At 39.1% G+C, this 25287-nt stretch overlaps 1 protein-coding gene across 2 annotated transcripts in view; it reads left to right on the top strand.

The window, feature by feature from the left end:
• The first annotated feature begins 4570 nt into the window (after positions 1-4570).
• The window catches only part of GOPC (golgi associated PDZ and coiled-coil motif containing), a 30246-nt gene continuing 9529 nt past the window's right edge, over positions 4571-25287 (top strand). The window contains exons 1-3 of one of the 2 annotated variants that reach the window (XM_065834311.2): positions 4571-4913; positions 20567-20731; positions 23200-23223. In XM_065834311.2, coding sequence (XP_065690383.1) covers positions 4620-4913; positions 20567-20731; positions 23200-23223 — 483 coding nt within the window. In that variant the 5' untranslated portion in view covers positions 4571-4619. The remainder of the gene's footprint in view (positions 4914-20566; positions 20732-23199; positions 23224-25287) is intronic. The other variant, XM_065834312.2, reaches the window with a different exon arrangement.

The raw sequence follows: 25287 nt of genomic DNA on the forward strand, positions 1-25287 counted from the left end.
CAGGTAAACTGACCCTCATGTGCAAACATATGTGTTTATATTGTAAATTCTTTGTGCACAGGTTAGGTCTAACCAAAGGTTTGTAGAATATCTCACACATTTTCCCAGTCTCAGCATGGACACTAGATACCAAATACACAGCAGTGGTAATGTCAATTGAAGTATTATTATTATTTTTTTCCTTTTGATTTGGGTATCACTTTGCCTTGTTTGGTATGAAAATGTGTCCTCTTCATGCTTCAAGTAATTTACTTTCTAAGCACAAGGAAAGTTGTCAGACAAGTTATCAGGTACTCCAGTAATCAGTTAAAGTATGTAGATTTAAATTTATAAAGTACTGTTTGTTCTCAAATGTATTTAATAGCAGAGTAGCACAGACAACTCACATTCTGTACACTCTACTTTGTCTAAAATAATTGAAATTATTGGCTTAAATTATATGTGAAAAAATTAGCTGGTGTTCAGTCTAAGCAGCTCTACATGATCAATAAGGTCAAATGAGCAGATCAGGAAGCTTTCAGTGAAGCCCTTTTGACATTAGAAGTATTAAAAAAATTTAAATTCTTCTTGATGTATAACTTGCTGCAACTATTTGTTAGAAATGTTTTCTGGGTATAGAAAGGATTCTTAGTGCTAGATCAGTTGACTCAAACTACTGCTGTTCTTTAAATGTTCTTCTATTATTTTGTTGATGATATCAAGGTAGAGTATACTGCAGCTTACTTTAAATTAATTTAGTCTAATTAAAGGCCCAAACTGCTAACCTCTCTTAGGTTCAGTTCCCTAATTACTGCACAGCTTGCTTACAGAACATAGTTCTGGTTGTCTGGGGGCTTTTGGCAGGCATTTCAAGGGTAAGTGGAACTTATACCAGAATTTTCCGGGGGACTTACAAGTATAGTTTTGAGATAATGAAATTATTTGTGTGTTTACCCTTATAACAGTGATATCTGCTTTTAATTTCAATCCCCTTTTTACGTGATATTTCTGGTGAGGAATACAAATAGTACCTAATGATAACTACATTTACTCAGATTTGGCATTACAGCCACAGATTTTCTTAATAATAGATATCATTCCTTCTCATTTACCCATAGTCCAGCAAGTATTAGACTGATATTATGCTTCGGCTAGGCTTTCGAAAGAATTGTATTTGAGAAGCTAATCTTTGAGCGGAATAAGCAGAGACAAAACCTTGTTTGACTTGTGAAATGTAAGGACATGCAAAGCAAAGGTAGCACTGATAAGGGATGAAAGAGTTAAAATTAATGACCACAAAACTCTGATACCACTGTAGACAAAGACAATTTAAGACAGAGCTGGACCAACCCTAAGCTAAAGGGAAAGAACACTAAAAAACTGAGAATATGTGTTTCTTTAAAAAGCAGCAGTTATACATAAGTTGCATTAAGTTTTTAAAGGCAGTATTTGCTACAGATATGGAAAGCTTCCTTCTCAAGATAAGCAGATGCTGTTTAAATCCATGATTGAAATATATTAACAGCAAATTCTAATGCTTGGCTAAGTGCTAGATTACTGTTCTGTTAAAAAAAGGCAATGAATGTAGTGTCATTCTATAGGTACTACACCAGTGTAATATGTACCAGAATCAAGGCCAAAGCTAACAAATACAACCGATAGTCTTGAAACAATTAATTTTATTATGTGGCTGGACTAATTGAAAGAATAATAATAGTTTAGCTTTTGACATAGCAAATACCTTGATTTCCTGTCTGACCCTGTTGTGAAAAAAAGAGTGTGGCTGTGGAGAATGAATGTTATAACAAAGGTCAAGCAAATGTTCTGTTAAGCTGGGCTCACTCAGAAGCACTTGGGTGACTATAAACACATAAATCCTTTGCTCAGCTACTATTCTGAATACACCAATTTACTGAGCCACTTTTTTTTTTCCTGTGTGTATATATAAAGGTGCTTGTAGCTTTTGTTTCCATCATGGACTGGATTAACAGTAAGAGCATGCCTGTTAGATGCCCAGTTTGTTACTACCTACCTTCAGTTACAGTGCTTTCAATTTGAGCAGTAAAGGGCAAATGAGCAGCTTTGCAATAACAATCTGTAAGTTTCTTTTCCAGCCTACGATAGCAGATCCCAGAGGACATGTGATATCTACTGTTAGTGATGAAGTTTGCTTTTATCCAGCTCTTCCGAAAGCACAGATTGAGGAAATACAGTTCTTTCCTGCTCTGACTTATCTCTTCACATTCCAGGTGAGTGGTCTAACCACTGAGCTGTTAAGTGGTATCTTTCTGTCTGTCTGTGTCCCAATCAATTATTCATGCAAAGTGGAGCAAGGAAAGAAACTCACCCCAGGATGCCCTACAGCTTTGGGGCAGGCCACGCAAGCCTCCATTTTCCTGTTGACCACTTCTCCGTTGACTGGAGGGCCCCTATGCTGGCAGAGTAGTGTGTGGGGCCACATCGTTGGCAGGATTAGGGTCCCAATCTAGATTAAAATGACCCTTTTTTTGGAGGTGGAATTATTACTTTGATGCAATGAAGCCAAGCTGCATGAGACCCCTACAAGACCTGCTAACAAAGTTCCTACTGAAATCAACATCAGAATCAGTTGCAGTATTTCAAAGGAGATGTGCTTTTAACCAAGGTGAGTGCCTTGGAGAGAGCATCCATGTAGAGATGGCTTATTCACAACCAGAGCGAGCTAAAAAAATGTGAATAGTTTTTATACGGATATAACTGCATTCATCAGTGTTTCTACAGATGCAAAGGTACCTAGTGCAGTCTTTTTCGTAATATAATACTTGCAAGTTTGCATCTTTGCTGAGCATGAGCAATAAATGTTTAACTACAAATCCAGCTGTGTGGTTTGCACCTGCTCCTTGCATTTGTGAATACAGTAGCGAAGACTTGTCTTTCCTTGTCCCACAGGAGGGGAGAAATGTGTACAGTTCAGTAATTTTATTGGTAGTCCAGCTATTGATATTCTCTTTTGAACCTGAGAAAAAGTGGAACTTTCTGAAAGACACACATGACGTGTTCCACCAGTCAACAGATGAGGTGCTTGTCTGAAAAGCCTACAGTTTCAATCACTAGAAGGGTGACTGGTTTGTTCAACGTGAGCGTCCTTTCATCCTAAGGAGGACCACCAGCTGACAATCTTGCTGAAACATATTACGTGAAAAATCACGTCATTGGTGAAATCAAGTACTTCCTCTTATGAAATCTGCATATATAAGCAAATTAAAGGTATCTGGTTCAAACAAAAAAACACAAACCAAACCAACCAACCAAACAAAAAGCCCCACAGCAAAAAAAAAAAAACAACCAAAAACCTCCCACAAACACGATTTTCTTCAAAAGACCCTTTTGTCTCAAATCATTCTGGATGGGGCCCTGAGCAACCTGATCTAGTTGAAGATGTCCCTGCTCATTTAGGTTGAGAGAGGTTCTCCTCCCCCTCTAACTCTGGTGAGACCACACCTGGAATATTGTGTCCAGTTCTGGGCCCCTCAGTTCAAGGACAGGGAACTGCTGGAGAGAGTCCAGCACAGGGCAACAAAGATGATTAAGGGAGTGGAGCACCTCCCTTATGAGGAAAGGCTGAGGGAGCTGGGTCTCTTTAGCTTGGAGCAGACTGAGGGGTGGCCTCATTAATGTTTATAAATATGTAAAGGGTGAGTGTCATGAAGATGGAGCCAGGCTCTTCTCAGTGACAACCAGTGATAAGACAAGGGGCAATGGGTATAAACTGGAACCCAGGAGATTCCATTTCAATTTGAGAAGAAACTTCTTCTCAGTGAGGGTGCCAGAACACTGGAACAGGCTGCCTAGGGAGGTTGTGGAGTCTCCTTCTCTGGAGACGTTCAAAACCCGCCTGGACACATTCCTGTGTAACCTCATCTAGGTGTTCCTGCTCCGGCAGGGTGATTGGACTAGATGTCCTTTTGAGGTCCCTTCCAATCCCAAACATTCTGTGATGTCAGGGGGTTGGACTAGACGACCTTTGAAGGTCCCTCCCAACCCAAACCTCTCTATGATTCTGTGACACGGTGAACGGCCTGTGAGGCCTCCTCGGGGGCAGGCCGCACACCCAAACACGAAGTCTGAAGTTGAGAAATGCCACGTGCAACGTAAAAACAGCGTTTCTCCCAGCGAAAATCTGTGTCTCGCTCGCGCCAGGCGCCACGGGCGTTTCCGGGTGTACTTTTCAGGAGAGGAGCGCCGCTGCCCACTCCGGCCCCTCCCGGCCCTGCCGGGCCCGCAGCGCCCCCTGGCGGCGCAAGCTGGGAAAGCGCGGCGGCCGCGATCGGGGGTTCGGGGCTCGGCCGTTGCTGCCTGCAGCCGCCTGGAGTTGTGGCAGGCAACACGAGCCGCGCGCTGCTACCCACCGGGCCACGGCGTCCCGCCCCCGCCGCCGCCTGTCAGCGCCGCTGCGCATGCGCGCCGGGCGCATTCCTCTGGCTTCCCTGCGTGGCCGCCCCGCTGGAGCCGGGCCCGCTGTCCCTGCTGCCGTGTCCTGCGGGGCGGGAGGGGGCGCGCAGGGCGGCTGAGGCAGGGCGGGGGCTGAGGCGGGGGGCGCGGGCCCTGCCCTGTCCTGTCCGGGACGTGCGAGGGGAGGCGGCAGCGGCAGCAGCGGGAGGATGTCGGCGGCCGGCGGCGGTTCCTGCGGACCGGGCGCCGCGGCCTGCGGCGGTGCTGCGGCCGGTTCAGCCTCGGCGGCGGGCGGCGGGGTGTCCATGTTCCGCTGGCTGGAGGTGCTGGAGAAGGAGTTCGACAAGGCCTTCGTGGACGTGGACCTGCTGCTGGGCGAGATCGACCCCGACCAGGCCGACATCACGTACGAGGGGCGGCAGAAGATGACCAGCCTCAGCTCCTGCTTCGCCCAGCTCTGCCACAAGGCGCAGACCGTGTCCCAGATCAACCACAAGCTGGAGGTACCTGAGGGGCGGCTGAGGAGGCCTCTGGGGGATGGAGAGAGGGGCGCTGGGGCTCTTGCCGCCGGGGTTGTGCGGGTCTGGGGACGCGTGTCCCCCTGTGCCCGCCAGAAGAGGTCGGGGTGGCTGGCGGGGCTCGTGCCCTGCCCGCGGTGGCACCGGGAGCCCGTCCCGTGTGCTGCCGCCGCTGGGATACGTGCTGGAAGCAGCTGTGGAGGGTTAATGTGGCCCCGTGTTTTGGGAGGCTGTGTCCAGCCCCGCGGGATTCGGGCCTGGCCGTGCCCATCCTCTAGTTTTGGTTATTATAGCATGGGCATGAAGTGGTGTGTGCTAAGAAAAAGTTCTCTTTGATGTTGAAAACAGCAAGCAGTCTTGAGCAACAGATGCTACGGACTGGTGTCCTATTTGCATTAAGTTCCTAGAGAATTTAGAAAGCCTCTTAAAAATAGGGCAAAGACATATAGTCGAGTTACCTAAAGCTTATAGTCCGTAGTCAAAATGAGGACATTATTCCTGTTTACAAGTAAATGGAACAGAAGAATGGATTGGAGATGGACTTTCATAGGTCCTCTGGCTCCTTCATACCCTGAGACAGATTGAATAGCTCTCTGCCCAACTTGGTGTCTGGAAATTAATAGCAGAGGTCGTGCATTCTGTGAGGAGAGTAGTAACTGTCTTTATTGTTGGAAAGTTTTCTTCATGCCTAATCCAGAATTTCAGTCAGGTTGGGAAGAAGGACACATCAGCTGGAGCCAAGCTGGCTCATGTTGATGCTACTGAAGAGGCAGGGCTGCAGGTCCTGTGACTTATGCAAGAACTGGGGCATTCTGGCAGGAAATTCTGGGGAACTTTGTGGTCATTTTATAACTACAGTCCATCTTGAGTTGTCTTTGGTTTAGTAGGTGATGTAATTTGTCTTGTCCATAGCTGGTGTGTATGTTAACTGTCCTCTCATCATTCTGTTACATGTTAGAAGCCTGTTGATCTGTCTTCCCTCAGCTTTTCCCTGGGCCAAACCCTTCCAGTTTCTTCAGTATTTCTGTAGGCCATGCTTTTTAGTGTTGTATTGTTCTACTAATTTTTAAATATATGGGTGTAAGAGAAAAAGATTCTTCAAAACCATGAAGATAGGTGCTTTGTAAGAGCTTCAATGGACAAGGAAACCATGGGATTCAGTTCTTTCATTCCTTTGTGTTACACTTATTATAATAAAGGAGCTTAAGAGTCTTCAAACAGTAACATGTTCTTCTGAAGTTCTGCCTTGCAATAGGAAGTAAGTAAGTTTGCATTGGTTTTATTCAGGTTTCTTCCTGGTATGAAGGCATTGTTATGCAAAATAATCCATAGGATTTAACAAAGGATCAGGATATTTCACAGTAGAACAAGGAGCTCCTTACACTAAAAGCTTTTTTTCATTGCAGTCTTTATTTCACCAGAATACTTTCTGTAGTGATGTTTATGATGTTCTTTGTGTTTATGTTGCTATGCTGTCATATACATTTTAGTGTTGGGTGTGTGTATATGCTGTCAAGCTATACAGTAGGCTTAATTGTATAGGCATAGTAAAATAAGATTTATGAGTTTATAGTAGACAATTGGTATTTATTGTATATTACACAAAGGTGGTGGGTGTTGTGTACAAACTTGTAAAACAGATGAGTTTTCAGGTTATTTTAAGAGAATGAGTCAATGCTTGGTAAATATTTCTTCAAAAAGTAATTTCAAGCTTAAATATTTTGAAAGGAAATGATAAAACTCAGATCCTGAAAGGTATTTTAGTATCTAATTAAAATCGTCAGGGGCACCTTGATAACTAATAGTCTGTGCCTCAATCATGAGTGAGTTAAAGAACAAAGAAACATAGTTCGTAGTTGTAACAGCATAATTATTGTGTAATTGTTTGATAAAAATGATACTGAGAATCCGGAGTGAGTGCTTTAGAAGTGAATAAAAAGCCTTTTATTTTGTGAAATATTTTTATTACGGATACTAGTATTAGGTCTCGTACATATAAAGGAGTTATCTTTCAAATAGACCTTTAGAAGGTTCTAGTATTTTCTTGAAAGTTGTTAATTTTAGGACCTCATGATTATTAGAGGCAGAAACTTGAAATGAAAACTGCCATTGAAAATCTCCAAAAGGTGGAACTGCTCTGTTGAGAATTAGCGTCTTTTTTATGTAAATACATGTCTAGCCAGAAGCCTCAGGGACCAAAATGAAGGACACAGTTACATATTTTTAAAGAGGCTGTTAATGTTAATACTGGAGTTTAGGATGTGATCAATTGATTTACTTTTTTTTTTTTTTTAATAATGTGTTACTATATCTCATGTAACTTTTAATATTACAGTGATTTCTTAATAGCTTACAGTTGTAACTTCATAGTGCTTGTACATTTTAATACAAAGCTTTCAACCCGTTCATAAAAGTGTCATTAGACATAGTTTACTTAGGTGCAAACACTTATTCAAGCCTAAGTTAAATACATCTTCAGAAGTATACCCTTATTTGGATTAAAATAATACTTTGACTGAATGTATCAGTGACTGTTAACAGCTAAGACTTTACTCCTGCAGCTGCATTTGCCCGCTGTTGCCTTGCTGAGAGATTATTTTCTAAAAGAAAATAAAATTAATAATAAAAAATTATGAATATCATTCTGTTGATTGTGAGTTCCATTTCCTTGACCAGAATTGTAGGATCTTATTATAGTATTACAGAGAAGAATAAGAAATCCAGTTCCAACTTTGATTTATCGACTGTATCAGCTTAATATGCATTTTCTGATCAATACAATTACTTTTAAGAGACATAGCTTATGTTGGTTTCATGGATGGAAGCTCTTGCTGTAGGACTTTGATGCAAAGAACATTTTGGAATCATTGGTGTATACATACTGCTAAAGAGATGAGTCAAGGCAAAATATTGTCTGAGGGTTGTTTCTGAATAGTGAAAGAAGTATTCCAGGGAGATGATAGTTTCCAAAGAGAGAGTTACATGCTGCCAATTCAGAAGTAAGTTATTTTTAGAAAGAACCTGAAGGTATGCAGATGCTCAGTAGATGTATGCAGATAGTTACTTGTGCTTGAGGGTGATGAAAGGTTATAAACATACTACTATGTTAATAACATTTGCAGTCCTAAATTAAACTACTTAAACCAAAGGGGAGGAGGATTTATTTTTGTGTTTATCCTGCTGGTCACAGTAGGACAGAGTTAAATTAAGTAGCGTATCAGAATTAAAAAAAAAAAAAAGTGTTAGGTAATAGAAGCCACTGTCTTTTCTGAGATCAGCATCACTTCAGAATAACGTACTGAACAAATGAAGGAGTGTATCTTGATACTTCATGGACTGTAAGGTCCTCGGGCTGTTAGAATAAAAGGAGATGACAGCCATTTTAAAGGTGATTTTTGTGATGCTTTGTCTCTCAGAAAGCATTATGAATCAGCAGATGCAGGCTGGCAGTCGGTGTGTGAGATTTCAGTATATTTTTAATGGAAACTTCATATGATTTATTTTTCCGGTTTGGCTGTCAGTTCAGGTGAAAAAGTTAAATGATGCTGACTGTGACATTATCTAAATGTCCATTTACAGTGGAATTTTGTAGAAGTAAAAGAAGTAGGTTAATGTGCCAGTAAAAACTGAGTGTGACTTTAACTCTGGCACTTTGACTACCAATCTGATTCTGTAGTTTTAAATGAACAAGCTGGGAAGGAATGTCTGGTAGAGCACACCCTGTGTCTTGGCAGTTGTGTTAAGCCAACGTGCATGCTGAAGTTAAGGAAAACATTTAAGTATATGTCTATGTAGTTACTCGTATATGTAGTTTTACGGTCTTGATGAAGTTGGAATCAGTTAGCAGGTTTAGAGGAACATGTTCCTGTAAGCTGAATTCTTCTGTAAGTAACTTGTTACTGTATCAGCTAAAGCACATGTAGTATTATGTAGGTAATCTGAAGATCCCTATTAAAAAGAAATTTGAAAACAAACAAACAAAAACAAAACGTAGGTGGCTTTATAGGAGTGGTGACTTTTCATAAAGTGTGTGAGTCCATTTTATGGAGCACACTGCAGAATCGTAGTCCTGCTTTCTTCTTTAGCAGTACTTTTTAAACAAAGGTAGGACCATACACCTTCTTATGAGGGTCGTTTGGGTTTTTTTCCTCTCTCTCCTTTGCTTTGTAGTGAGAAATGCACCTACTGAAGCCAAAGATAATTCTTTTCCCCATGACAGGTGTGGTTATAAAACTGGGAGCATAGTTGCAATAACTTTGTGAGAAAACTACGTTGTTTAATTTTTTCAAATGTCATAAAAATTTCCAGTATTTACTGAGATGTTATTTATTAGCTATATTTCTAACTCTGAATACTTTTTCTGCTTTGGAATAGAAATCTGTTGGTACTAGATAGAATGTGGTCTTTTGGAAAATCAGTTGAATGAGATTTGATCCAGCTACTGCTATATCCTAAAACGTGGAGTTTTCAGATATTTGAGAAGCGGAAGTACAAGTTTGCATAAATTTTCTACTTGGCTTATATGCTAAATTGTCATTAGTTTGATACATATAAGCTCTTTCACAATAATTACACCCTTTTCAAAGGGGTCACCTATACTTAATTAATATTTTCCTGTATCAGAAGTCCTGGAATTCTGTATCGTTTTAACTAGCTTACTTTAGTTTCAGTCAGCATGTAGTTAAGTGTTTTCCTTTTTTTTTGCCTCATTTGTTGGGAGCTGCCAAAAAAACCTGTTAGGGAAACAGTATTTTAGTTTATATTTTTTAGTTTTATTACTGAATTATGTTGCCTAGTTTGTGTGGCTTTCAAAATAATGGCACTAATAAAACTGCCAATATGATGTCTAAAAATAGATTTGTGTCTTCTTAATAAACGAGTAGAAGCATACAGAAATTTGGCACTGCCAACAAAGTGTGCAAGCAGTGGTTTTAAAAAAAAGTAATTTGTGCTTCTCTAAGTAGGTGCAAACAGAACAATACAGTCAAATACAAAGTAAAACACTGGCAAGAAACAGTACATGAAGCAAATATAACACAGTAGTAGGTTGCTGTAGAACAAGTATTTTAATGATAGTGATGAAAAGGGTCAGTGACTGGCATTTAAATGTGGGTTGATGTATCCATTTATGCAAATTGAAACAAAATGTTTAATATGCTTTACATGTGTTATTATTAAGTTCTCTTTTAATTGTTGGGAGGAGAAGTGTGCTAATAATTACATATCCAGAATGGTCTTCAGCAGAGAAGATAAAAATAAGATGAATGCTGTTTTGTATGCTTTTAATTTGTTGACCAGTCTTCTGAATGTTTTGTCAGCACTGAAATGGAATCTGAGGAGTGGAGCAATTCATTTGTAGGTATCTCATGTGCTTTTGTATTCTTTTTGGAACATATTAAAGGTGGACTAAAATAATTTATGATTCATTTATGCATTCGGTTTCTTATACTGCATTTTCACCAACTCTACTTACATAGCTACACTACTGTCATGTTTACTTAGGGAGGCAGTAAATAGAATTTTTTCACATTATTATTAGCCACATGATAAAGTCATTTTTTTTACATTTAAAGCTATAACTAAAAAGTTAAGATACATGTGCCCTTTTTAGGGTCACAGTAATAGTGAAATAAAGGCATTTCATTTAAAAATTTGTAAGTACAGCCTTTTAAAGTAATTTCCAGAAATGGGCTAGTCATTTTCATCATTGACAAGTGGTAAGTGTTCTTTGGTTGTGTTGAAATCAGGGATTTTTATCAACAAGATTATGGTTCCCCAGTGTATCATTTATTCAGAAACTTGCATTTTGTGCAGTGCTGTCACATTGTTTAGCTTTGCAAGGAGCATGGTGAGATAAATGAGGCTCTGGTCTGTTTGATGATTTCTCATTCAAACCAGTCCATTAAACTTAATAGGGTTGTTTGGGAAGCTGCAGCAAATGCTGATTAATGGGCAGGAAGAATCAAATAGTCCAGACTTAGGAAGAGTTGAGTGTTCTTGTGTTTTGAAGAGCTGTAGTTGAAGTGGTGCTGAAATAATGCTGGTGAGTTAACGGAGATGACATTCTTCCAGCAATTAGAGAAACATAATACTGAGAAGTTTAAGTACTTCATATCAAGGGCTGATGCCAAAGCTAGGTGTCCTCATGAAAACATTTTTGTTTGTGGGCTGTGTGGTTCCTAACTGCGCAACAGGCTCTGTTGTTGTTGAACCAGCACCAGTTGCGTATCTGGTATCTGTGAGTGTGTTTAGGCCTCAGGCTGTAGGAGCTACAGCTGTCATGTCCTGAAAAATTGTTTTCTATCCTGCAGTTGTGTAATCTTACTGGCACATTTAGGAATAAATTGTTTGTAAAGTATAATATTTTTTTTAAACTTACTTTTGCCTTTAAGCTATGTTTCTGTCTTTTAAAAAAATGCCCCTAAAATGTAATGTTAAGCAAATATTCTAGTGTCATATATTGATGTTTATGTTGCTTATTTTGTGCATGTTACTGAGGCAGATGCCACAGAGTAATTGCAGTGTTGTAGTGTGCTCTTTTGTGTTTCATGATGCTAGATACTTCAGCCTTTAAATAGGAAGATTGATAGTCCTGATCAGGAGTGAATGTTTAAATACATAAACGCATATTGTGTCCAGTTATGGGCCCCTCAGTTCAAGAAGAACACAGAACTGCTGGAGAGAGTCTAGCTCAGAGCCACAAAGATGATGAAGGGAGTGGAGTGTCTCCCTTATGAGGAAAGGCTGAGGGAGCTGGGTCTCTTTAGCTTGGAGGAGACTGAGGGGTGACCACATTAACGTTTATAAATATGTAAAGGGTGAGTGTCATGAGGATGGAGCCAGGCTCTTCTCGGTGACAACCAGTGATAAGACAAGGGGTAATGAGTTCAAACTGAAACACAAGAGGTTCCACTTAAATGTGAGAAGAAACTTCTTCACAGTGAGGGTAACAAAACACTGGAACAGGCTACCCAGGGGGGTTGTGGAGTCTCCTACTCTGGAGATATTCAAAACCCGCCTGGACACATTCCTGTGTAGCCTCATCTAAGCATTCCTGCTCCAGCAGAGGGATTGGACTAGATGATCTTTTGAGGTCCCTTCTGATCCATAACATTCTGTGATTCTGTGAAACACATATGTTGGTAACATTTTGGAGTCTAGTATAAATTACATGAAGACACAGTGCTAAAGAAGTAAAAACACCTCATATGCTTTGTGTATTAATTTGGTTTAATCCCACAGCAAGATGCATACGCACTTCTTGTAAAATCACTCTTAAAAACACATATATGGGAGGTGTTTTATTGGTAAAAGAATCAATGGAGCTCGTGAAATCTCACTTCCTACTGATTTGTGGGAAATGATTTGTCCCAATGCAAACGTGGAGCACTTTCTCAAGCCACTAAGACCTTCTGATTCAGGCACCCCCCCTTCTCTCTGGTGATCTGCGAGTTCCCACGCCACAGCATCCTTCACCTTTTCATCTATCTGTGGGTTTGGCCAGCTGGCAGCAGTAGAGTCTCCAGCTCAGAGCCGCATGTATGGTAACCAGCCACCAGGCTGTTTGCTCTTGTCTCGGGGAGAATTAAACAAACTAGCTGAGGTCTGACTCTTCCCCCTTTTTCCTTCTGTGAGGCCACTCATCTGTCACTCCTACTAGCAGCTGTTTTGTGCAAAATTTAGGTGTTGTAGGAACTTTAATCATATACACACCTTAACCCATCTAGTGGATTTATCTGAATCTTGAAAATTGATTCAATTCAAATCAGCAGGAAGAGAAGGCAAAATAGGGAGAAATGTAGACATACAGATAAAATGATGACACTAGGAAACTAAGATAGAAATGGTGAAATGTTGCCAGTTGTGTGTGTTGTTTTTTGGGTGTTTTTGTGTTTGTTTTTTTGTTTGTTTGTTTGTTTATTGCTATTCTGCTTGTGTTTGATGTTTCTTGAAGGCCTGGCTGCTGGCCTTTGGAGATTACATGGTGGAAAAAAGATAATCTTTCATTTTAAAAAGACAGTTTTCAGACCCTTATGAGTTTAGAAGGTTTGGTGTGGGAATGAATTAGGTGTACCCAAAAGACCTATGAAAGGAAAACTAAAAACATCTTTAAAGAGTATTTGCTGCTTTGAAGGCACTTGCTAAGTACTTGGCTTATGACTTTCAGCCACTGGAGGTTGGTAATACAATGGATATTTTTGTATATATCTAGCTTTCCTTTGTTGAAAAATCTGCATGTTTTCTAATATGTCCATTATGCTTAGTCTTTTTTTGAGCTAGAAGTTGATATACTGAAAATTGCATCATTACAAGCCTCAAAAAGCATCAATTAAAATTTGATGTTGAGGTGATTCAGGTCTTCCTCTCATTTTTATTTGGTGTAGTGAAAACTACCACTGACTTGTAGTAGGATTATTCAGGCCCATGACCTGGCTTTCCAATTCAGCTTGGCTGTATTTTTAGTCCTCGTGTCTGGGCAATCACAGTATCACAGTATGTTTGGGATTGGAAGGGACCTCAAAAGATCATCTAGTCCAATCCCCCTGCTGGAGCAGGAATGCCTAGGTGAGGTCGCACAGGAACATGTCCAGGTTGGTTTTGAATGTCTCTAGAGTAGGAGACTCCACAACCTCCCTGGGCAGCCTGTTGCAGTGCTCTGTCACCCTCACTGAGAAGAAGTTTTTTCTCAAATGTAAGTGGAACCCCTTGTGTTCCAGCTTGATCCCATTGCCCCTTGTCCTATCATTGTTTGCCACTGAGAAAAGCCTGCCTCCATCCTCGCGGAACTCACCCTTTATATATTTATAAACATTAATAAGGTCACCCCTCAGTCTCCTCTTCTCCAGACTAAAGAGACCCAGCTCCCTCAGCCTTTCCTCATAAGGGAGATTCTCCACTCCCTTAATCATCTTTGTTGCCCTATGCTGGACCCTCTCCAGCAGTTCCCTGTCCTTCTTGAACTGAGGGGCCCAGAACTGGACACAATATTCTAGATGGGGTCTCACCAGGGCGGAGTAGAGAGGAAGGAGGACCTCTCTCGATCTACTGACCACCACCCTTCTAATACACCTGAGTGTGGAGAGTCTCTGGCTGTGTGCTGTGAACAAGCCAGGGCTTGATGCGGCTGTGCTACACGGAAGGATTTCCCTGAGACACCAGAGACAAAAGGAAAGTAAACAGGAGCCGCTTTGCTCTCGACCCAGGCTGCAGGAGGGGCGTTGCCGCTGCGCATGAACAGTCTGTGAACAGTGCCCTGCAGCCAATCACCATAGTGGGGGGGGGATGAGTGACTGTGAGTGTAACCAATTGTAGCCTGCACTTGCCGCATGGCCTTTTGGTATAGAGTATATAAGGCTTGGAAAAACGTGGTCTCGGGGACATTGATATTCAGTGTTGTTTAAGAGTTCATTAAAGAGTACGGATGGTAAATTCACATTGAATTAGACTCCTTACTCTCGCCCGGCCCGCCCGTTCGATCAAAGAGCTTATGCCGGCGTCTGGATTCGTCGAATTTGCTACCGCCACACCTGAGGATGCCATTGGCCTTCCTGGCCACAAGGGCACAGTGCTGGCTCATGGTCATCCTGTTGTCACCAGGACCCCCAGGTCCCTTTCCCCTACACTGCTCTCTAATATGTAATTTCCCAACCTATACTGGAACCTGGGGTTGTTCCTGCCCAGATGCAGGACTCTACACTTTCCCGTGTTAAATTTCATCAGGTTATTCCCCGCCCAACTCTCCAGCCTGTCCAGGTCCCGCTGGATGGCAGCACAGCCTTCTAGCGTGTCAGCCACTCCTCCCAGCTTAGTGTCATCAGCAAACTTGCTGATAGTACGCTCAATTCCCTCATCCAAATCGTTAATGAATATATTGAATAATATTGGCCTCAGTACTGACCCCTGAGGAACTCCACTAGATACTGACCTCCAACTAGACTCCGCACCATTGACTACCACCCTCTGACTTCTCTCCTTAAGCCAGTTTGCAACTCACCTCACTACTCTATTGTCTAGACCACACCTCCTCAACTTAGCTGTGAGGATGCTCTGGGAGATGGATAAGTCTTAGATATTTTTACATATCTATTAGGTCAAATAAAACTCTTGTCTATACTGCAGAAAATAGTGGAATGGTAGCTCAGAAAATGAAAAAGCTTTGCCTGAAGCTAAAAACATTGCCATTAATTTACCGGACAATGCCATCTCTTTGTCTTCCCCCAGCCCCCCTACAACTGGTTTCACTTCCAGTAGTGAGAGGCAGATTATTTCCTGTCAACGTGGTATGTTAGTCACCATCACCCCACTTTCTGAAGTTTTCTCAGTCTGTGTGTGCTCCTTGTGATGCCTTAGAGGCTGCGATATTGCCATCTCCCAATGCCCCATTCAGGCAGCGATGGTTATGAGAGATGGCAACTTGTGGTTTTAGCATGCCATCTGTCTGCTTCCTGTTGTGCCAGTCTGTTCACAAATACCTCTGTATTTGTACTTCTCTTTCAAGTTACATTTATTCATTTTCTTTGTGTATTTACATTGTAAGTTGTTCAGGGCAAGCTTCACATTTTCATTCTTTACTATGTACAAACTTAGCCTAGGTTCTTTGAGTATGGCTCTGAGATCTTACAGAAATAAATGATTTTTGGGTAGTTATTTTAATGCTCACTTTTCTATGAAAAATATATAGATAGATGAATGAATTTTTCTTCTGGGAGTTCAGATCATGATAGGAAAAAAATTATATGATACAAACTATATGGAGGACACCTCAATGATATAACTTCGTTCTATGACTCCTAATGAAAAACACTAGTTAAGACTTTAAGAACTCCATTACTGTAAATGCAATCAATCCTAGTGTTTAAGCTGACACTTATTGTCAGCTTAAAATACATATTTAGCATAAGATCATTTATAAGAAACAAAACTTTTTCATGACTCATAATGGCTTGAATGGGAAATAAGAACTTTTGGTTAAAAACAGAAGGACATTATGTCTGGACTGTTTTGCGTAGAGGTTTTTCTTTATCATTATTTTTGCAATAATATTTTTGAATGCTCTGCAGAATAAGTATTTGCCTGTTGCTTAACACCATGATTTATTTTTTTATCTCCCATGGGGCGAGGGGGTGGGGAGGAAGAGTAATTTATAAATTCTTGAGTTATTTCAATTGAAATTTGGTTTTAATTTTCAGAGGTATAAGATGTCTGTGAGATCCAAATAACCTGTGAAATGGCAAAATATGCCCCAAATTGGGTAAATCTTTAGCCTTTCGAAATGATTCTTCTGGTATCATCTATGTGTTAGATTGTTTGGAAGATAAGTGTTGAGTTTTACTACTTGATTAATTTGGCCCAATTTAGAGTTTAGGGGTAGCCTGATTATAGACTAATGTGATAATCTGAAGCAGAAGCTCTCTCTGAACTGGCATATGTTTACTTGTACTTTGTGGAAGAAAAAAAAAACCCACACATATGGAATTACCTTCTTTTCACCTAGCCTCAGATGGGTCAGACCAGTCTTAAAGGTTGGTTTGTGGTTTTATTCAGAACAGTGAGGAGGAAAAAAGGTAAGAAACCAGTGAGTATGTCCTGTATAGTTGACAGCATGTGGATTGTAATTGTGACAGTAAATGCAAAGAAATTAACAATTATTGATAAATTGGAGAACCAGCTTGAATAAGATACTTGAAAAAAAAAGTTTTTCTGTCAGTAATGCTGTTCTTTATCTCTTAGTCTTTTCCATGCTGACCCATTTATGTAACTTCTCTCAGTTCTCAGCAGCCAGTGTTGAACTGAAGCATTTCTCAGAACAGTCCAGGTTGGTGATTGTTCTCCTTGACAAGAGAGTTTTGGAAAGTGGAGCATGGAAACAAAAGGTCTGACTTTTTATTAAAGAAGAAACTTGGTTATTTTCTAGTTGATTTCATTAAGCTATGGCTTCCATTGCAAGGCCCAAGCCAGGCACTTCCCATTGCCATTAGCACGAAATTCCAGTTATGGACCTTGGTCTGAGAAAAGTATCCAAGACTTCAGTGGGTCAGAGACAAATGAACATATCACAAAAGGCATTGACCTTGTCAAGACATGTCGGAATAAAAGGAAAAAAGAGCTGTGCAAATTCTGTCTCTCCTGTGTCCTCTCTGCTCGATTTGTCTAGGACTAGATGTATGTTTTCGTGATTAAATCATAATTCCATGACCCACAGTCAGGTCCTACTACTAACCAACCGTGTGTTGCCTGGGGCACAGATTAACAAAGGAGTTAGCAGAGAGAAACTCAGGGGTTACGTTGGAGTGTGAAACTTGCTAATGTGTGATAACTGCTAATCTGCACAGTTGTGTACTGCCCTAAATACAGAAGAGTTCCTTTTTTGGCTGAATTGGCAAGTCGCTGCCAAAGGGTGTTACGAAAGTAAACACACTACCTTCTCTTCAACCTCTGCCCTTTATTGTTTGCTAATAAAAGTTTCTCTTCTCTATTTGTTGTTTGGTGGCTCTTCCAAAGCTCTCCTAACCGTGAAGTTCAATGGTTTCTTGTACATGGATATTCATCACTTCTGTCCTAGCTGGCTTCTCTGCAAATTCAAGAGCAGTCGCAGGTGGCCTGCATCTTTCCTTCAACAATCTTTTTGGAGAGTATATCGAAAAAGCTTCCAAATAAAGGATTTATACAGTTGCTTGTGCAACATTAATTTACTCTGATTGTGATTATTCTTGTATGTGGGTGTCACATTTGCCAGCTTCTGCTCAACTGGGACCTTCCTGGTTAGCTGGGACTCCTGATAAATGATGTAAAGTGGCTTGGTGAGCACCTCTGCCAGCTCCCTCAGTACACTTGGGTGGATCCCATCCGGCCCCATAGACTTGTGCACGTCTAGATGACATAGCAGGTCACTAACCATTTCCCCTTGGATTATTGGGGCTTCATTCTGCTCCTTGACCCTGCATTCCAACTTAGGAGGCTGGGTGCTCTTGCCTCTTGTGATGGATGGTGCTCCTGGATAGAATGACCTTACTGATAGTTGTTGTTTGTGCTCATCATTTCATCTGCTGTCTCTACCTCCCTCTCTGTTTTTTACTGAGTATCTTCCAAAATTGACTGTAGAGGTATTGAATTTCCAGTGGTCTTTCTATATTATTCCTTTATAAGGTGAGGGAGTGTGGGTAAAAACCAGTGCTAATAAGAGTAAGGTAAAGGAGAATTAAGGGAGCTGGCCTAATTGAGAAAGGTTGAACTTCTATGAAATATTGTGAAGATTTATCAGTTTTCATAGAAGTAGATTACAAGATTTGGAACCAGCTTACTGTGTGTGTTTTTGGTGTGACTCTTGCATCTGCATCTGTTCCTGGGGTAGGTTTATGACTTTTTATAATGTGTAAATAGATTACTTCCACAATGTGCGCTGATACCATTTCTCATCTTGCTCTCTTTATTAAAACAACAGGATAAAAATTTAAATCCTAGGTCATATGCACAGTTCTTTTTTAAAAAAAAATTATGAATTTGACAGTCTTTTTGTCATCCCTTTGGAGCATTATTCATGTCACAAAACTGGTAGCCATCATTCTCTCTGCTTTGTACATGGAAATAATCTTCCCCACTCCTTGAACTCTGTTCTGTCCCTTACGTGCCATTCTCTACCAGCTGAGACTGGACCGTGTTCGATTGGTGTATTTTATCTTTTCATCAACTGTCTGCTTATCCAGCATTTCAAATTAGAATGGATGAGTGGTTTTGTGTTTGTGTATGTATTAAAAAAAAAAAATTAAAAAAAATTAAAAGTTCCTGTGTTAGCTGTTAGTGCCCATTTGAAAGGAGGAGGACATTAGTGGGATTTTTTTTTGGTAGAAGTCATATCATTATACATTACTACTGCATTATTATTATTATTATTATTATTATTGTTATTGTTATTATTATTATATAATGTTATACATTACATGAAATTGTGACTGGGTCAAACTGTGCCTTCAATATAAAGGTCTCAGTAGCCAGCTGTGTACTATATCATCATCTCTTAAGTTGGTGATACCTTTTTGCTACTTTCAGGTGTGTGTTTGCTTTAGTTTGAGGGTAGATAATTCATAGCAGAGAGATTTTTAGCAGTGGTGGTTACTGGGGAGAATACAGGTTTGTGAGGAACTAATTTATCTAAAATGATATGAATTTATTGTATTTTATAAAAGCAATTTCTGCTTTAGAGTTCTGTGAGAGTTTACAAATTATTCAAGATTTGTCGTTCCACAAGATAGAAGTTGGAAATGCTTGCAGCCCTGTTCCTGAACAAAAAGTAAATGCTCACCTGGTCTGTCAAGGCTCTATCTAAGCGGATAGAGAGGTGATTCTTTGCTGTTCTGGGGAGCATGGTCTGGAATCAGCAGAGCTCCTGGGCAGGGTGTCTTCTACCCTTGGGTCTTGGAGATGTGAGACGGGAAGGGAGATTATTCTTTGAGGCTGCAACAAGCTGGAGATTGGCTTGTCCCATCTCATCAAATTGCACTCTGATTTAGGTGTGCTGAATCACCTCTGGAAGGGCCTGTTTATGCCTGATAATTATCCGGGAAGCTTAAGGAGGCTGTCCATCTAAATTATGTGCCTAAAGTTAGACCCAGTCACTACCGCCCCCGACAGTCAAATCCTTCCTTCCTTCTCTTTATTTATTTATTTTTTTTTAACTGATACAGACATTATAAGACAATGATTTGTGAAGTTGAACGGAGTGAGTGTTGGCTTGCAATTAGATACTCATTGTGAATTAGAACGTTAGTATAATATAATGTTAAAATATCTAAAAATACCCTGCTTTAATATGAGAGGATTTTATTGAAGAATTTGGGGCTTTTCCATTTTGCTTCTCAGTTCCAAATTTTTGGAAGCAAAAATATAACCTGAGAATTTACCTAAAAAGCCACTGAGATAAACTTCTGTATTTTTTTAGCAAATAGTAGTTTTAAAACTTGTGTGAATGTGGTTTATCTTAGAAAATGCCACTTGGATGTGAGGATAACAAGTAATCTGGGAAACATGTTAGAACTTGTGCTTTCATTCCTGTTATAAACACTACAAGTAAACTGTATTTTAAATGTTTCCAAACCTTTTTGTTAGAGTTAATAACTATTTATGGTTTTCTACAAACACATTTTAGGGGCATGTTAATGCATGGCTTCCGATTTGCCCACCTTATTTTATTTCAGTTAAACTGTTAGTAATAGACTGGTTGTAAATTGTATTATTTGGTTTCAGCATTGCATTAATAATTATAATTTTACTTTGATCAGTATTTTTTCAGTAAGATTAATAATTCAATACATTTTAAATTGTGTTTACTTGACTGTGGTTGTAAATCCTGTTGTAGGCTTAATGCCAGTGCCCAGTTTCACAGTGGATATCAGCACCAGATATTGTCTGCATGAGAAAACAACTACTACTGTTGCTTTGAGCAGTACAGTTGTTTAACGCAGGGTGTGTGGATGAATTAATTTGATGGCAGTTGGGAGAAAAGTGTGAAAATGTTCCAGTGCTTAAGTTGGACTACAGAGGTGTAGCATATATGTGCCAGCAAATAATGTATCTGTGTATCACAGTTATGATGAGCTCATTTAATCATTGCTTAAATTACTGTGATGGATTATATCTTCCAGGCACAGTTAGTTGATCTGAAGTCTGAACTGACAGAAACACAGGCCGAGAAGGCAGTATTGGAAAAGGAAGTGCATGATCAGCTTTTGCAACTCCACGCTGTTCAACTTCAGCTACATGCCAAAACTGGACAGAGTGTTGATTCTGGAGCTATTAAAGCAAAACTGGTGAGTATGCAGACCAGAATGGAGGATTATATTATATTTTTCCCTCTAGTCGTTGAAGTTCTTCCTTGGAAGGTGCTAGTAAGCTGGTTACAAATTTTCACGTTTAAAATGTTAAGAGAGTGTTAAATTTTCTTTTTTAAATAACATTTACCACTGGTTATTAGCAACCATTAAAATTAACATAAATAACATTAGAGTAATGAATAGGAATTTAAGAAGATGTTCTTACATAAAACATTTATAATGGTTTCTAAAGAGTAAAATCAGAAAATAATATTAGTGGTTTATAAAGCTTTTTGGGAGAAAGAAGTTGCAAAAGATAATAGCTTACAGTGTGAAAATACAACCAAATCTTTAAAAAGCCTAGTATGTGGTAAGTCTGTTGTTTTTATTGTAGCTATACTCTTATCAAAGTAAGAAGGGAATTGTTTTGCAATACAGAGAGTGGTTAGTTGGCATCACAGTCTTCTCTGTGTTGTCATCCTTTCTCTTTAAGAACGCTGCAGGTGCATCTATGGTACTATCCATTGCTACATGCAGCAGATTATCATAAAATAATTCAATAAATCACTGTTAATTTTGTATGGTATCTTTTTTAGAAACTTGGATCTCTACAAACTCCACCAAAAGTTAACGATAATTAATCTGTACAGTTAGCTGGCATTGACTCATAACCAGAGTGTAGTCTGCCTCGTTACTAGCAGTGGCACAGATTCAGGCTTTAATAGTGATACTTTAAGTTAGAAAAATGATGTTGTATAGATTGATTTATGCCAACAGTTAGAAACCACAAAGTCTAGCTCTCTGGCTGTTTTAAAAATTGCTTTACAGATTGGTTCCAAATACCTAGTGCTAGCATATGTGGCACATTAGATTAGTCTCCTCTGCTATTTTATAGACTATGAGACTTAAAGGCTATCTAGGCTAATCACTGAATACCAGGAGTAACCTCAGTTCTTCCTGTTTCAGATCCAAAAGCTGTAATTCAATTAGAGCTATGTTTCTTGATCTTCATACTTGCTTATCCAGTGTAAGAGTAAAGTTTTGTGGATTTTCTGCACATAATTCATTCTGTATTGAATTATAGCTTAAGCATGACCAAGTTTCTTTAGAGCTGTGAAAAATGTTTATGGATTTGTAAATAAGTATTAGTTAAAGATCACCAGCATGTTGTTTTAGGCTGCAGGTTTATATGTAGTAAATTTTTCAAGTCAACACATCACTAGGAGTGATTTCAGTCTCTAAATTTTATTAGTGAGGCTTAACTTCAGAGTGACATAAAGAGTAATACTTTTAACCTTTTTGTTTCTCCTTACCTTGTTAAAAACATATCTCTATGCTATTGACAGCAGTCTTTTTCCCACAGGTGACAATGCTCACATTATTTCCAATTTTATCTGTGTTGAATTTATTAACAGCCTAGAGTGACATTCTTTCCTTAATTCCATGTAGTTCCTCCCTTTTTTATAAAGATCAGGGCTAATCTTTTGTATTTTCTTTGTTTTTAGGGTATCATCATTCTAATGGACAGAAACTCACTTTTAAACTGTTCTAGATACAGAAAGCTATTAAGTGTGAGCAGCTTGAACAAGCAAAACTGAAGCTGCTTAAATGACAATAAAATGGGAAGTCTGAGTTTTAGGTAGATGAGAACTGTGGTGCTGATCTGGCAGTCAGAAAGCCTCTGAGGGCAAACAGGAACTGCAGCAACAGAATATGTGAAGGGGAAATAAAATTCTGTCCGAGTTAACTTCCTGTTTGCTTTGGTAACGACAACCACTCTTTTGTACGTAGGCTCAGCATAATTGTATATTCTGAAAACTGTAAAATTGTACATCGTGGTGAACTAAGACATTTTAAAATGTCTCCAATCGCTAAGCAGTTTATAACATCATGTAGTTTAGGCTGCCTCCCTCTTTAGGAGTGATGTATCTGCTTAGTTCAGGCATAGTAACTCTTTCTTTGTAAGAGTATAAAGTTGCCTAGTAGATTTTTGGTTTTTTGAGTTTTGCAGTTGATATATCTTTTTTGCTACTTCTCCCTGTCCTTTATGCCCTTCTTGTAATACATGTTTTGTTATTCTTTCTGAAAGGAAAAAATCTATTATCTGTATAATAGATGTTATATTGCAGAATGTATTTTCTATTATACTTTCAAAACTGCTTTAATGCATTTCACGTTATCTTGCTATTCTGTATAGAGATTCTTGGTATATTAGGGTAAAGCATTGTTTTCAATAGTACAATAAGGTTATTTTTTTTAGTAATATTTTTAATAACTTTCACTGCAAAATACCAAAATTGCTGCTAAGTACAATTATAGTAGTGTGCTTGCTCTTTCTGCCTTCTAATGAAATACACAATCTGCTGGTAAATTTCCTTTGGAATAACTTATTTATGTTGTTGCATTTTCTTGAAGTTCCTATTGCCTATTTTTCTAACTATGGAACTCTTTTCTTCTGTCTTAAGTCTGTCCTTTCTGTGGATGAAATGGTAAGTATGCTGATTGCCTTTTTAATGTTTAAGCAGTGCTTTTGTTTTTTTTTCTTTTGCAACAGCTTCTATGTGTTGGTTTCAGAAACTGGCAAAACAGATCTCATTTCTTCCTGTCAACTGGCAAGATGCTGTGTAAAGAATTTTCTTTGCGTTTTAGTTTTCCTTTTCTAGTTTTGGTGTCCTCTTTCATAAGTCTGTGTGTGTTTTATTTCTTATTGTTACAGCTAATTGAGGTTATCTAGTAACTTGATATTCTGAAAGATTGTTCTCGCAGTATCTCAAAAATTCTTAAGGTGTTATACAATTTTAAAGCATAAACGCCATACACATCTCTCAATGTGATATGAAGTATTTTATTTATTGTGTTTAAAAAAAAAATCTTGTCAACTTTTCAGTGTGTTCCCTTTCTTCTGTTCTTTTTATGGACATTATTTGATAAGATTTACTGGCTTGTATAACAGCCCAAAACATATAAACTCAATAATAAAAGCATCTAAACTCAATAATACGTAGGTAAGAAGAAAAAGTGATGCGAAGTTAACTTTTATCTTTCAGTCTTTCATGCTGATAGACTTGAAAGGTTCTTAGACAGCTTTTTTACTTTTATTATGTTATCTACCTCATGATCGTTACTCAGTATTTGTTCTTTGAAAAGCCACAGGATAGTTGGTAACTGGAAGCTTTGATGTTCAACATTGCAGTTGCATTTTTGGTTTGGTGTTTTTTTATATTACCAACAGAAAATATAGTTTGTTCTATTTTGCAGAACGTGTACAATACTATGAACACTAGAAAACGTGAAACAACTCTGTAACTTCCTCAATTTTTTAAAAGAATTTCGGAGACTTAGCACATCTCGTGACCATTGATCAGAAAACCTCTTCGGATATTCTGTATTGCAAACCTTTGATTTTTCTTCATGATGATAAATTTGAGACAGTCTGAAGTAGCATTAAGATTGGCTTCTGGATGTAATTTTCACCTTAAGTCACCAAGTAATAGTTGTAGTCGTGGAGAAAATAGGAAAAAAAAATTATGTTCATTGTTCCTCATATTTGAGGTATAATGTTTAAAATGCATGACTAAAAGTGATTCCACTTGGAGATAAAACATTTGACTTTCTGTTTAATTTAAAAGATGAATCAAATTCAGAGAAAATAAATGGAAAATTTCAGTCTTGGTAAGAGTTTTTAAGCTGACTGCTTTGTATAAATACGATGAAGCGTGCCATATGGAATTTGCTAGGGTAAGCAGATATCTTGGGTCACTTCAGCAGTTCACTGTTCTGGAAGAGGTTGGAATTCTCCCAAGGTGTATTTCAGATACATCAAAGAGCTCATATATCTCTCCAACTTTCTTCTACAGCTGGTACATTCTAACAAATTATTGGCAAAGATACGAACTTTTAGTTTATGACTTTTTATTCAGTAAACAAATAATAAAAATATCCAGCGAGGAAGAAAATGGAATGTTGGGTGTGAATAATGTACCTTCATAATATACCTTAAATTGTGGTCTTTGCCTTTTATATTTGTCAAGCAAAATATGTTCTAAGAGTACATATGCAAACAGTGGGCCTGTGCTATTTAGAGCACCTTGATGCAACATTGGCAACATGTATCTAGCTAACATAAGCTTTAAGGTACAGGAACACTGTGCCTGTATACAGACTCATAGCTGTTGTAAAATGAGTGTTATGTCTGAACTGTTGCCCTTCTGGCAGCTAAAATGCGTAGCAGAGGCATCACAATGTGTTGACACTCTTGAATTTTTGTGATTGTCCTTTGGCTGCTGGCAGGAGATGTGAATTACAATAGCTCAAGACCATCCTAATAAAGATAACTAGTATAATTTTAGAAATTCCTGTTCTTCAAATTAGATTGGTCAAAATTCTTGGCTTAGGAGTGGTTGTGCAGTTCAGAAGGAGGTTTGTTGAAGAGTCATCTCACAAGACGGCGCCCAGCTCAGGGGCCAGAGACCAGAAGTGACTTTGTGTGAAAGGTTTTCTAACATGCATGGGGAGTCAAACCTGCTCTGAAACTGCATCAGTGTGGGAATTAC

The sequence above is a fragment of the Patagioenas fasciata genome, chromosome 3, assembly GCF_037038585.1.
Source record: "Patagioenas fasciata isolate bPatFas1 chromosome 3, bPatFas1.hap1, whole genome shotgun sequence".
Lineage (NCBI taxonomy): Eukaryota > Metazoa > Chordata > Aves > Columbiformes > Columbidae > Patagioenas > Patagioenas fasciata.